The 15,110-nt window shown below is 31.2% G+C and overlaps 2 protein-coding genes across 2 annotated transcripts; one reads left to right on the top strand and one right to left on the bottom strand.

The window, feature by feature from the left end:
• Nucleotides 1–8,127: 8,127 nt before the first annotated feature.
• On the bottom strand, nucleotides 8,128–8,885 carry LOC102623474 (phytosulfokines). Its single transcript, XM_006486826.4, has 2 exons — nucleotides 8,638–8,885; nucleotides 8,128–8,519 (listed from the first exon to the last, which is right to left on the bottom strand). Exons 1-2 carry the CDS (start codon nucleotides 8,767–8,769, stop codon nucleotides 8,382–8,384), a joined length of 270 nt encoding a protein of 89 aa, XP_006486889.1. The 5' UTR covers nucleotides 8,770–8,885; the 3' UTR covers nucleotides 8,128–8,381.
• A 5,483-nt stretch (nucleotides 8,886–14,368) lies between these two features.
• LOC102623767 (uncharacterized) lies at nucleotides 14,369–15,075 on the top strand. Its single transcript, XM_006486827.4, has one exon. It carries the CDS (start codon nucleotides 14,410–14,412, stop codon nucleotides 14,947–14,949), a length of 540 nt encoding a protein of 179 aa, XP_006486890.4. The 5' UTR covers nucleotides 14,369–14,409; the 3' UTR covers nucleotides 14,950–15,075.
• Nucleotides 15,076–15,110: the final 35 nt, after the last annotated feature.

The following is a 15,110-nucleotide window of genomic DNA, read 5'->3' on the forward strand; positions in this document are numbered from 1 at the left end:
CTAACATTGTTTATAATGGTTTTCTTCATGCAATCTAACAGCGGCCTCTTGCTTGGCGGCAAGACCCTCTTGATTTTACCTGAATCAACTCTCTCCCTTGCTCTTGTAAATCTGACTTGAATGTGTCTCTCAGCAAGTGATTTCATTAGTGGTTTCAACAGATAAGCTGAGAACAAGTGTTCGCCATTAGCTTGGTTTAATCTACTGGTTGAGTTTGAATTGCCTGTTTCATGAAAAATAAAAATAAAAACTACAGGTAAATGCAGAGGATCTATTGAATTCTTGTGTCCTTTTCGATGCAGTCGATTTATTAAATGGAAAGATGCTAAATCCTTTGATTCTGTCACAGTAATAAGCTGTTTGTCATCTTTCTTGGAGCCCCATTGTTGGCGCATGTCAATATCAGTCTGTCAACTTTGTATCTGAAAGCAATAAGATCTGGGAAAAGTTTTCAGAGATCTTGGAACCTTTACCGGGGGCTAAATGTTTAATTTCTTACCTTCTCTTGTTTAGAATGTTTGACATTTAAGGCCTGAGAAGTTTCTGCTACAAGTGAGCCACTGCCATAATCCAAACCTGCACCAAAGAAACTTACATTGTTTGATGTTGAAAACCAATTTGTTTCCGCAATATGCTGTATCACATCCAGTGTTTCAGAAACAAGTTTCTCTTGTACAGCTTTCTTGTTGCAAGCTGATGGCTCTTGCTTCTCATTTGGAGTAATGAGCTTGTAGAGCAACGACTTCAGGCTCCTTGGAGAGTAGAGAACGTGTTTCTTCCTCAAAGTTAAACTGCATGATTCCTTCGGGTTACAAGTGTGATTCCCAAGGCTGCTGTTATTTTCACCATTGGAGCTCGATTTTTTCAACGAGTTTCGTCTTTCTGAAAGGTATGTGCTTAGTTTAAAAGGCTCCTGTTGCTCTTGGAGATGCTCCTTAAGCTGTTTTGCAAGTGCTGGTTTAGATGGGGAAGTAGCCATTGGTGCTTAACAAGCTGAAAACCAATGATAATGGATGAAAGAAAATGAAACTGTGAGCGTCAGTGGAGCTTATTGTATTGTTCAACAATTGCTGTAAAGCAATCTTTGTAATAGATTTAAGACACCAAAAAGTTAAAACCAGGCAATCTTGTCATTGATTGATGACAACAAATTCTTAAATAAAATAGAATCTAAAAAGTATTTGCAAATTCTCTCCCTTTGTTGGTGTCCAATTTTATAACCAGCATTGTACGATAAATATATGGTCCCTGTTAATCTCTGTCGTGTTGTGAAAGATGTCCCATGACAAGAAGATTTGAAAAAGGATATGCATGGATTGTTGCTTGGTTGCAACTTAAAAGAGATTGTTTCATGTTTCAATTTATTCTCTGTGTCTGCATACAAATGATTCTTTTTGAGTAATTTATTTGCAAATACACGTATATTCATGTTTGAAGCATGAATGAAACCCATATCCGCCTATCCTTGAGCTACTTCTCTGGACATCAGAAATTAATCACATATATAATGTAGTAATTTCCATCTATTTCCTTATTTAGGAGATTGATATTTGAACAAATTGTTCATGTGGGTATGGCCATTGAGTCTGTTCATTGTTTCTTTGAGTAAAGTGGTTGTGGGACAATGAAGGGAACATCTTTGGAGATGTAATAATTTTTGTATGACTTGTAAAGGAACTTTTATGACATCAATTACATGGGAGCTGGCCATGTTGCGACTTTAAAGAGACTCATGTATAGCTTGTTAATATGCCTGGTCCAGTTATTGAGTCGCACTTATGTACTCTTTTTTCTCTCCTTTAATCTCAATGGTATTAGAGAAAATAATACATATATAAAAGAAAAGAAGAAACTTAAGAAAAGAATGGCCAACATTAGTATCACACATAAGCTTTAGCCATCTGGGCCATTGGTAGAGAACACCATCCCTTCATTTCGGGGGTGACGAGCCAACAATCAGACTTATTACTTCAAATATTTTGAAGTATGGAGTAGATTTCGGCTTTATTAGGGTGTAGATTTGAGAGCAAAAACTGTGAGGATTTTACCCTATGTATGATTGAAGTATTAATAGATTAAAATATTTCTTTTTTAAACTATAACTTCTTATAAAAAAGAGGAAAAAAATGGACATATATGGTATCAGTGTTCAGCTCTCATGTTCGTTCGTCCAGGTGTTCAAATTAAGTAAATAATATCTGTTCCAATTCTTGTCCATTTGTGGCCTCAGTTTCAGTCTTGGTCAGTTGACATTCGCGTGACCTTAAAATGGTATCCAAATTTTTTTACATGAGGAGTTCCGTTATATATATAATCCTCTGTTCCGGATGCCTTTATTATTATTATTATTATTTTTATGTGGATACACTTTTAAGTAGTACGGTTTAATAAAATTAATTTTTAATGCTATTAAATCACATAATTTTATAGTTCATTAAAAAATAAGTCTATTAAAATCCTACGATTTAAAAGCATGTCTGCATTAAAAAAAATGAGGGCACTCACATCTGAAAATAATTATATATATCTCTCTCTATGTGTGTGTCTTGATGCATACAATTGATGACTCATATTATTAAGTTGAAAAAAATGACATATGTGCGTTTTATATGACAAATAACTTGTCATCTATGATATTGAATTTCACATTATTGTAATAAAAGCAAGAGATTTTAAAAAAATTACATGAAATAATAATAATTACAAATGGAATTGTTAAAAATAAACACAAGTTATCTCAATATTTGAGTATCAATTTAAGTCCCAACTGCTATGGTCACTCATCGATTACATAATAGATTTAACAACTTATAAAATTACTTATTTACTATCTAATAGGTGAACTTTCAAATTTAATAGTAATCACAAAAACAATTCCAATTACAAATATTAATTACAATTAAAACTAATTTTATAAATATAATAACAATAACAATATAATAAACTTTGGTTCTATAAATATACATTTGTAGCATAATATTCTAGACATGGTATCCATAAATTTCAAGAATACTTTAAGACTTAAGACAAAATTAAGTTATGTCATATATTTTTCTGGAAATTATTATTAAAAAAATATGTTTATAAATTAATTGGGTATAGTTTTAAGCGCGAAATGAAAACAATAAAAAAAATCCTTTTTGAGATCTAAATAATTTTAAAAACAATAAGATTAGCATTTTGTTTATAACTTGACATGTCACGTCATTCATGTATTAACCAACATGTCATCCTGCACATTCAAACAACCGACATGTGTAAAATGTAGGTCTTATGCCCGTGTCCACCACATGCACAAGCCATGAGGTTTTATACACATATATACATAAAAACTCTAATAAAGTGTATTTTATCTTGAGAGGAGAAAATTAAGATTACTGAACGATATTTAACTCAACAATAAAAGCTTCGCTCGCTTCAAACTATAGGGTGCCGTTCAAGTGGGCAATGTCATCGTAACATCACCCACCTGAGCGGCTTTGTCAAACTATAGATTGACCTAAAAGAGGAGAGCTTAAATTAAATATTTGAATCTTATTCTGATTTAAAAAATAATAATTCATAAGAGTTCATAAAAAAAAAGGTTGTAAATGTGTAATTTAGATAAATATGAATATCCCAAAAAAATAATGTTTTTTTTAATAATAAATACACATCAGATTATTGTATTACATTAGACATTTACAACTATTATTACACTGATATTTACAATTATACATATAATTAGAACTTATATTATTATACTGATAACCCTCACAAGTAAGGAATGTCTCTGCTTCACTCACATTTCGTAAGGGAGAAAAACTTATAAATTAACTCTATACAATGATACTTAATTGAGGAATGTTGAGTTCATGAGGACTCGAACCATAGAAGAGTAGTGGGGATAGAGTCATAGATGCCCAGGAAAAAAAAAAAAAAACAATGTTAAACAACCAACGAAGAGTAACAGGAATAGAGTCATAGAACTCAAATGGCGGCGCTTATACCAAATAAAATTGATTTAACCGTTTCATATTACAATTTATTTTATTAAATTTTATTTATTTATTTTAATTATGAGGGTAAAAAGGGAAGAGGGGGGAGTGGATTCTCACTCCCACCTCCCCCCATGAGAGTGGGAATCCCACTTCCCACTCCAAAATTAGGTGGGATCCACGAAGTGAGAATCCCACTCTCCCTTTAAAAATGGTAAGTAAATATTAGAGTGGGAGAAATCCACACTTCACACTCCACACTCCCAATCCAAAAATTAAACACAGTATTTAAATAACCAATGAAGAGTGACAGGGATAGAGTCATAGAACTCAAAGGGCGGTGCTTATACCACATAAAGTTGTAACATGTTACAAAATTGATTTGACCGTTTTATATTGCAATTCATATCATACTCTAATGTGTTAAATGCTAAAATTTTAATTATATTCCATGTTACAAGTTGCATGTATATCACCATATCTTATTACAACTTGCATTTTCTCCGGCCTCATAATACCAAGAATAATTATTCCGCTATTATAATTAATTAATCATTCTCATAACAAATGTACATTACTCCATGATAGCTGCTAATTCAAGAATACATCCTGGAAACGATTAGACTGGATTCTAGAAACACGGCCAAGGCTTAGGGTTTGACATTTTTATTTTTTATTATTTTTGGCGTTCGGACTGATGACTGAGGCCAGACCCACAACAATACATGTGTCGGTCTGTGTTACATCGGCTCCAACGTTCCTTATCATCATCTTCTTCGTTTTGCTTGATTGGTTTCTTGTACATGTTACAGACATTTTAATTTCTACTTACTACCCGAAACTGTAAATAATATAATTTATGAAAGATCGACGTATATGTAACGAGAGTTGCGAAAGAAATAATCTCATTTTATTGGGAATAGTTTTTTGGCTGAGTATAAAGAACAAGTAACTATAACACGACATGCATGCTCGTAAGCAAAAATTAAACGAGTGAGACACAGGAGTAATGGTTATACTTGAAGCATACATGTTACATTATCATACGAGTACTTCAATATGACAATTTAATTGATGCATAAAATGAGACTTACATAATCTTTTTACGTGATAAAAATAAGACCTAAGTTGACTTGCAATTTGTGGCTTTACCGGGGGGGTGCCTAAGAAGATAATTTTTACATCTACTGATAATAATCTTGGACCAAGTGGGTGATCTAGTTGTTGGTTTATCATCTATCTCCTGATAGACTTTTTATGAACGGAATCTATAATAATTTTAGTATCACCAACACAAATTTGACAAATGTCGGCGGTACGGATAGATTGCCATGATACCAGGCCAAAGAAAATTGAAGAAGTAGTCAAAAGGGAAAACAAATATATAGTAAATTAATTAGTAATACGTTACCCAGCTTCGAAGGAACGGCGAAGGATCATATTTAGCTGAGCTATGAAGAAACAAAAGAAATGGTAGCGACTCGGTCAAAGTGAATTTTAATCGGGTAACCAATTTTTGCGTCACACATATTCAAAACATCATCATGGCATCACTATATGTGCCCGTGGCTCTTAGATCAAATTTAGGGTCGAAGCCACTGGCATCATGGCCTTAGCAATTCAACTTCTATTGCATGATTCATTGGTGGTCAATGTCATCATCGAGTTTTGGTTGCTATTCTTTGACCATGTATAATATAACATTAATGTCCTAGAAAATTCCAAAGCTCTAAAGGTCAATTAAACTTTCTAGATTCTTTCTAGTTAATAAATATTTACAAACTTATATGGATACTTATAATTACAAAGGAATTTGTTAATTTTTCTCTGTTAGAATTAATATATATTATTATTTTCTTATATTTAAAAACTTCCTTAACAAAAAAAAATTTAAACGAAAAAAATGAGTAAATGAGTTGTTTGTTTGATCGTTTATCTTGAAAATATAAAATATATATTTATTATAACAAAAGTGTTTAAAAATAACAAAAAATATTTTTAAAAAATTATGATTAATTTTTTATTAATTCACGTGGAACTCAAAACTTACTGATCAAATATGTAAAAACAAGAAATTAAATAACAGGACACAGGTGTTCAATGAGTATTCAATGAGTTGGAGAGGTGTGCCATTAATTCATTTATCTTGGCCACCTGATATTTGTGGAGCAGTCGAAGCCACAATTACAAAACCGAACGAAAGTTCGAATGGTGATGGTGGTGATAGGCATAATGCGCATGCCTTTATGACTTTTATTTTATTTCAACGAAATGATAGAAGCCGTGGGCTGATTATTGATGGGTCTTTAATTATGAATGGACTAGTAAAGCACTCGCTCTCTCTTTGCCATTGATTGCAGGTTTTGGTGGTTGAGGTCAGAAGCGGTCTAATTCTATCAATTTCTTGATTAATTCTTTAATGGATTTATCTTGAATATCCCTCGTGAAATAGTTTTTTTTTTTAAGATGACCCTCAAATTATTAAAAAATTTAGCTTATTTTTTTTATTTTTGTTAAGAAAATAAGAAAGTTCTTCATTTATCCCTTATTTTTTTTTTTTAAAAAAAGGAATAAGCTAAGATTTATAAGTATTAAAAATTATTATTTCACGAGGGAGTAATAACCTGATAATTATGATGTAAAGTTCCCCACGCCTCATTTTAGTTTGCCTTCTTTACTTTCTTTTTTATTGTCGCAAGAAACATAAATTTCATTTTATCTCAAATAAGATAAAAGAGTAATATACAACAATATATTTACACAACGAAAATGACTACATTACAACTGTAGTATGTCAATACGCGTATTTTCTTTTTCGTTGAAAATCTCAAATTTGTCCAAACTTTATCTGGAGCTTGCTGTTTTTTAGAATTTTTATTCTCAACTCTTAATTTATGATACGTTCTTTATAAACACAAAAACTTGATAATCAACAACAAAATTTTTGAGGATTTCAACCGACCTTAAGGGCACTATTTATTTGCAGATAATTGTGTTAATTGACTAACAATTTAGTGGAGGAAAATCAGTGTATTTCTTAATCATGGGGCAGGTTTATTAGATCATGGGCGCTATGTTTATAGCATTAATTATGACATGTTCTTCCACTTCTAGAATATTGTCAGCGACGTAATAATTTTGGTGTCAATTGAGAGTTTCTTAGGCTCCGTTTGGTACAGCTTATTAAATAGAGCTTATAACAGTAGAGCTTATAGCAGTAGAACTTATACCAATAGAGTTTTTGGACAAAAAGTCATTGGGTGTTTGGTTGTCAATAAAAAAAGCACTTTTGAACCATTAAACTATATGATATTTTTTATATTATATATATTTAGAAAAGCTTTATAACTTCTACTCCCAAAAGCTCAAATTTTGGGCTTTTCCTAGTAGAGGTAAATTAGCTTATTTAAGCTAAAAAAACTCTATTAAAAAAATAATCAAACACCATAAAAAATTTTAAAAAGCGCTTATACGATTAAATAAGCACTTATGGCTCTTAAATAAGCCATACCAAACAGGCTCTTAGTGTTGCGGTAAACAATATCATAATTATCAGTGGAGATATGTAATAGGCTCTTGGTCTTGGCGTGTGCTACAAAACAATTGGTTATAATTAATTGTAATTATTAATTCCTCATCAGACACAACAAGAATCAGATCACGTGCCTCGTCTTCATTGATTGTCTAATCCTGTCCTTGTAATACAAACTTAATTAATTAATCATACATCCTAATTTAATTTGCTTACGGTAGATAAGTTGGCATGATTTCCCATCTTTAATTTACTTTCTCTTGGCAATGGGCCCGTAGCCCATTGGCACACCCATGACCTTAGCTCGCAGAGTATTGGGACTTGATTCCCCAGTATAATAAGGGTTGAATAATCTTCTCATATTAGGGTAGAATTAATTTCTCTCCGGTATTAATAGTGAGGATAAATCTCCTTTCAGCTTTAAGTAAAGATTTAACATTCGAGCTGTACCAAAATAGGATTATTCAGGAGAGTCCCGACTGACTTCTGATTGTAAATCTTAATAGAGCTCTTATTGTAATATATAGTGTATAAAAAAAAATTACTTTCTCTTTTTTTTTCTTTTTTTTTTTTTCGGAGCAAACCGACCATATACATGTATTTTAAGAAACACCAAAATTATCAAAGAGAGTATCTCCAAGCTATTGAGGCTTCACGAAAAAAGGACTCAAGTACAAATATGGAGACAACAAAGGCATGCATTGAATCCACTAAACTACTTCGATATCTATAGTTTATTTCACACTAAATACCCAAAAAAAAAATGGAACAAACAAAATCACGACTTTTGGTAATATTAAGCTACCGAGAGACATAATAATTAAACATAAAATAATGAAGTACAAAAGCAAAAAAGAAAAAAAAAAGTTTAATTAAGGCTTGCTCTTCTGAGTATAGATATAGTCTATGTGAGCGGCAAGTGTTCTTCTCATCAAACAATCATCTCCTTCAACGCCATCACAGCTATCCTCCACCGTCTGATCAACTTTCTTTGTTGCTTCTTCAACGTCCTTCATGATCATCAAACCATGCAACAAAAGATTAATATACAGAAGACAAAAAGATAACCCACATAAAAACAAAGTGAACATACATGTTTCATGCATGAAATGAAGAAAATTAACGTACCCCATGTAGGTTTTTCAATGGAGTAACATCGGGAAATGCCGGTTCTGGCCTTATGGCAGAGGCTTGTGATGAGAAGAAGAAGAAGAAGACGAGGGCTATGATCAAGCAAAGAGTGGTGGCTTTGTATGCCATTTTCAACTTGTGCTCTAATTTTATCTAGAGAGAGTTGGCGAAAGAATACGAGACGAGTAGAGGATCATGTGGGACGTTGAATTTATAGAGGATTGTGAACTTCGAATGGTGGATTTGGGGTAATATTTTAAGATAGATTCTCAGTTGTACTTGTTTGGTGAAAATGATAAATTAATGCCAAAGAAGAGTCAATGACATCGGACGGCTATGATTGCCTGGCTTGGTTTTGTTGTTGAAAAGTATTAAATGTTCTAGAACAAGAGTTGAGTTTTCTTTTTTATTTTTTTTCTTTCCTTTTTTGTGAATTGAACTCCTTTGTAAGCAAATTATCAGTTAACGAGTTAGCTAAACTGTGGGTACGTCCTGCTTTTATAATTTTTTCCCCTTTTTTGGTGTGAAAAGGAAAAAAGGATGTTGAAATCTTTAATTTGGTTTGATAGATACATGGATGGGAAAATTTTGGCATATCCTCCTCATGAACTAACAATCTTCAAATCGTCCCTTTTATTGTTGAAAACATCAAGTTAATACCCAAAATTCGTTATCTTTCTGTTATTTTTAACGGCTAAAAGGGTAAAAATAGTATTTGCACAATTTCCTAACAACCAATTAACAAAAAAAGATCAAATTAGGTAGATTAATTTTCACGGATCTAAATCTTTCTAAATTTTTCAAAACACATATAAATATTTCAAATATTTATAATACTCCCTAGTACTTTAAAAAATTTTTATTTTGTGCCTATATACAGATTAAAATTTATCTTTTCGTATTTAAAAATTTTATTTTAAAAAATAAATTTAGAAATTAATTCAAAGCTACAAATAGAAAAAGAATAAGATTTTACCTTTTTTCATATTTTTTATTATTATCAGTATTATTCTTTTTTCATTTTGTAAAGGTATTTAAAGAAACTATAGATATAAAAAAAATCAAAGAACAAAATAAAAATACTACTGGAGTTTTACCATCCAAATGAAAGGAGTAAGAATGAGAAAAATGAAAGAAAAGAAAAAATGCTACTAAAGTCATGTACATGAAAGAAAAAAAAATGAATAAAAAAATGAAGGAGTAAGGATGAGAAAAAAAAATAAATGAAAGGAAAAGACGAAGGAGTAAGGATGAGAAAAATGAAAGAAAAGAAAAAAAATGCTACTCAAGTCATGTACATGAAAGAAAAGAAAAAAAAATGAAGAAAAAGATTAAGAAGGAGTAAGGACGAGAAAAAAAAACAAATGAAAGGAAAAGATGAAGGAGTAAGGATGAGAAAAAAAATGAGAGAAAAAGACAAAGAAAAATGAAAGAAAAGGATGAAAATAGTATGGTTTTTAATCTTAAAATTTGATCTTGATGGCATATCTTGTAATTTATTTAACTAATATATCTAATTTAGGAAAACTACCAATTTATTTATGTCAATTAAGTTATTTTAATACTTTACTTTTTAATTTATTTTTCAATGACTAGTAATATATCAACTACCTTTTTCATTTTTCAATGACTAATCATACATCACTATTTTTTTTTTTAGCCTCACAATACTCTTACAAGAGTATTATGTTAAGATAAGGGTATTTTCATACTTTTATGAGTCAACGACAGTCAATAGTTAAAAATAATGAGTTTTGAGAAGTAACTTGATGTTTTCAATGGTAAATGAGGCGATATGAAGATTTTCACTTCATGAGAGGGTAGACCGAAATTTTTCCTAAATTGATTCTTCAAAAATAAATAGCTAAACACTTATTATTTTAGTAATGGACAACCAAATTCTTTTTTATTAGTGAATTTAATCTATTTAGGTTGATATTATCATACATCAATTTTAGTTAGTATTTAAATACATTTCTATTTTATTTTTATTCAAATAAACAGAATTCACCGATAAAATAAGGTTTAAACTCATGTTTATAATACGAAAGAGATCTATCATTCAATGGGAGAAACTGTAACAGTTTTGAATGTTATTTTTTCTATTTGAAAATTATAAAAGTCTCATGAATTTTTTTTTTTTTTGGACGTTACAGTGCAATTAGACTAAATTATATTTATAAATAGATGTTAATTGTGTAAAATTCACATGATTCAGAAGCAGATATTGGTGGCAGCTGGCTAATTTATTGGGAACGTTATTAATTAAGGTTTACATTTTTAATAGCATTGTCAACGCTTATTCTAAATGCTATCGAACGCTGAAGCGCGATTACTGTTGAGCTTTTGAATCTAGGAGTTGACCTGAACAAAACACATGAAAAACAAAAATAAAATAAAAAATGAAGTCACTGATGATAAAGCATTGAGATTCTCTTTTGTTTATACATATGAATGATCTCTTGTTTATCATACAGTCATAACCCTTTATCATTTTCACCCATTAACAAAAGAGAAACTTATAGCCTCGTCATCTTCAACTTAAAGACGGAAATTAATTTTTTTTAAAAAAAAAAATGGCAAAGGCACATATACATAATGAGGTGCATCAAATTTAGGGAACAGACCATTGCAAAAACCCTGGCCATTATGATGAATATAGGCATGCTTATGGGGCAGGATTCTATAACATTAATGATGGAGGTTCTACTAATAATTATCATTTGCATTTTTTTTTTCCGAATTTGCAGCTTCGAGGAATCAATCAAATAAATATAAAGAGTAGACCTAGACCAGTTGTGCCCCATCAATGATTTTAAAACATCGTGGACTTATTTTTTTAAAAATATAAGACATTTCATCATAAATATAAAAAGAGTAAGTCGACCATTTCCGTTCACATTGATTATTAATGGGTGCAACCTTGCAAGTGGATATTGGGTGGATTTAAAGTTTAAAGTTCAAAAAAAAAAAAAAAAAGTTGCAGGAATCTGAAGCATGACAATGAACAATGAAAGAAACTTCTTTGATCAGCTTTTGATGTTGCAACTTTAAGGCTAAGTTTGATCAACAATTCCATGTGTGTGTGTGTGTGTTTTTTTTTTAATAGTTTTAACGAGTTTCTTCTTCCAAGAACAGCCATGCTGCATCATTTCCGTTTTTATTAAATTATACAGTTGATAGTTTGTTTGGTCGACGATTATGTACATCAAGATATTTCTAAGCTAATTAAGGCAGATTAAAAGACTCTAATTCACCGTTTAATACTATTCACGTTTGCTTCAACTAATCATATGTATCTTATTTATACGGTACTCATGATATGTATCATATACTTGTATTGCTCTCCCGTGCCAACGCAAATGTGGAATAAACCATCTGGAAGATCCAAGGTCTTCTTATGACAGATGTTACAATAACATTTTAGTCTTTTCTCTTGTTGAATCTTTTCTCTCTTCTACTAGTTGAGCTCCTGTGGTACCTATGGGAAATACTCCATTTAACGGCTGAATGAGCATTTGATCATAGTGAGAAAATACAGAAAAAAAAAAGTATAAAGAATGTTCTAAGGGTCTTTTTGGAATTGCATTAATAGGCTAAAGAGTGATTTTTAAAAAAATTAAAAACTAATTTTGATACTTTGTAAATTTTTTTAGAATTCAATTCTGGGTAAATCATCCTATATATCCTACATCAAATTTTGAAAAAGTATATTTTAAAATTGTAGGACCCATAATTTGTGTGGTTCACATGAGAGATGTATGTTACAATTATTGTAACTTAGCATTTGCCTTCATATATATTCCCATAAGAATTATAAAAATCTAAAATTATCCTTATTGATTAGGAAATAAAATAATTAACTTTAAAGAGATTGTTATTATTACCAATTATATTGAGATAATAAAATAAAATATTTTTTATTTATCAATTATTATAATACACAATAAAAAAAAATTTTATACAACATGTTTAACAATAGATTTATCAGAAACATACAATTATTTTTAAAACTTACAACACTTTTAGAAATAAATTGTACCAAACGTCTAACTGATTCTCTTTAAATTTAATTATTTTTACAATACAATTAATAATAGTTATTTTTAAAAACTACAATATTACCAAACTGACACTAAAAATCTATCGAATATTATTAAGTAATATATAAATTTACATAACTCAACTCAATGACGGATCACAACTGTAAATAGTGATATTTATAGATTAAAAAAAAAGTCTATTATAAAAATAGTTAAATTTTCCTTTTGAAACCATTAGAGTAATAGAATTCATATGATAGCTATTAAGGTTATGTTTTAAGTGAATCACGCGCTTGTCTAGCACAGAATGGAAAATACTCCAATAAATGTTCATATCAGCATTTGATCACAGTGAGAAAATAGAGAGAAAAGTACACAGAATGTTCTAAAATTTTGTAAAATATTATTAAATAATATCTAAATCCATAAAACCCAATGACCGAATCACAACTGTAAATAGTGATATTTATATATTAAAAAGACTACGATAAAAAATAATAAGTTTTCCTTTTGAAACCATTAGAGTAATGGAATATTAGAATTCTTGGTTGGTTTATCATTATGCCATTCGACCCGAAATTTGATAAGCCACGATATTCTAATTCAATTTCAAAAGCTTGGAACTGAAAATGCTGAGAATATCGAAACCAGTGGGCTATATGTTTTGTACCAAACTTCGTTGATTAATATTCAAGTTACTTGGTGCATTTCATATTGCTCACCATTTAGTCTTCATAGTGGGGTTAGGAAAATTAAAGTTTCCCATGACCACACAGATGAAAGGCACTCGAAGAGGGAATGATCAAAGAAAGATGGCTACTCAGTTCACAACACCAAAGTTCTCAGCTTTCATACTCTTATAATTAGTACTTTATAAAGCCATGGGAAAATTTTGTAATATTCTAGATGATAAGAAGGAAAAACTTTTGCAATGATTTTGGAGAGAAACGCATTTAATGTGAGCACCCATTTCAAAAAATTAGGGGCAAATACATCACTCATTTAATATGTTCTAGATAAGACTTGGTTGGTTTAACGTGTAGATAGAGTCTAGACTAGAGTGGAGTCTCCATCATAAATTTGGGAATTGAAATTAGCTATAAAGCAATATAGTCAAATCATACAATAATTATTTCGAAAATTTTACAAATTTACCAACAATTAAATAAATATCACATTACATTAACGGGTCATTGATCCAATGGAAGAAACCTTTCACTTATAATATTGAGTGTAAGAATTCGAATCTCTATAAGAGAATTATGAAGATTAGTTTCAATTCTCTCTCAATTATCAACTAATTGAATAGAGACAGTCTCTCTCTTACAAAATATGAGTGGAATAGACACCCTTCAAATATTAGAGAGGGTTTAAAGTATTTGCACAAGTGCTTCAGTGGGTTAATATATGACGATGGTCCTAGTTGTTTAGTACAATTATAAATATTGTAATTGTAATCTCTACTGTAATATCAGTAGTGAGTTAATATATGACGGTAGTCCTAATTGTTTAGTATAATTATTTAGTATAATTGTAAATATTATACTTATAATATCTACTGTAATATCAGTAACAATTTATGTATAACAGAATTATAAAAAAAAAGATAAATATCTCATTACATTGCACTTACCAAACTAAACTGGTTTTTAAAAATCCAATTCGAGTCCACCTTAATGGGCCGGACCAAAATGAACCATTGGCATTTGGCGCCACCCCAGTCCCGATGTTTCCCGCCATGACTAATAAACCCACCTCAATAACACCACCATCATTCTCGAAATTCGGAAGGGCAATGAAAGAAAAAATGGGGAAAGAGAGGCAATACTGGCTGTTGAAAACGGAGCCAGGGGAGTGGTCGTGGGAGGATCAAGCAGCAAACGGAGGGGTAACAAACTGGGACGGAGTGAAGAACAAGCAAGCACAAAAGAACATGAAGGCCATGAGACTAAACGAGCTCTGCTTCTTCTACCACTCGGGTGCCAGGTCCCGCCGCGTGGTGGGCGTCGTGAGCGTGATAAGGGAGTGGTACGAGGAGAGCGGGGGTGGGGCGGGGGCGGTGGACGTGAAGGAAGTGGGGATGATGAGGCGGGCGGTGGACTTGAAGGAGATGAAGAGGGATCAGGAGTTGAAAGGGTGGGCCTTGTTCAGGCAGCCGAGGCTGTCGGTGGTGAATGTTGAGAAGAAGGTTTGGGATAGGGTTTGTGATTTGGGTGGTGGGTTCGATGGGGATGGTGAAAAAAAGGATGACGAAGGAGATGAATGATCTTGTGTTAATTATATGTATAATCTTTTTGCATTGTGCAGTAGTTGTAGCCTTGTATTTCTTTTGCTAATGTACAAATACTAGTGTTTCCTGAAAAGTTAAATAGATGTTCAACTTGATGCTTTCTTTGCTGGTGATTGATGTTATTATCTTTTAAGAAT

The sequence above is a fragment of the Citrus sinensis genome, chromosome 8, assembly GCF_022201045.2.
Source record: "Citrus sinensis cultivar Valencia sweet orange chromosome 8, DVS_A1.0, whole genome shotgun sequence".
NCBI classification, from domain to species: Eukaryota; Viridiplantae; Streptophyta; class Magnoliopsida; order Sapindales; family Rutaceae; genus Citrus; species Citrus sinensis.

What these genes read in the sequence shown, in the direction of transcription:
- LOC102623767 (XM_006486827.4), top strand. Translation starts at nt 14,410, where the DNA reads ATGTTTCCCGCCATGACTAATAAACCCACCTCAATAACACCACCATCA.
- LOC102623474 (XM_006486826.4), bottom strand. Translation starts at nt 8,769, where the DNA reads ATGGCATACAAAGCCACCACTCTTTGCTTGATCATAGCCCTCGTCTTC. An exon ending in CATTGAAAAACCTACATGGG is followed by an intron (nt 8,520 to 8,637) that starts GTACGTTAATTT and finishes ATGATCATGAAG; the next exon opens with GACGTTGAAGAAGCAACAAA.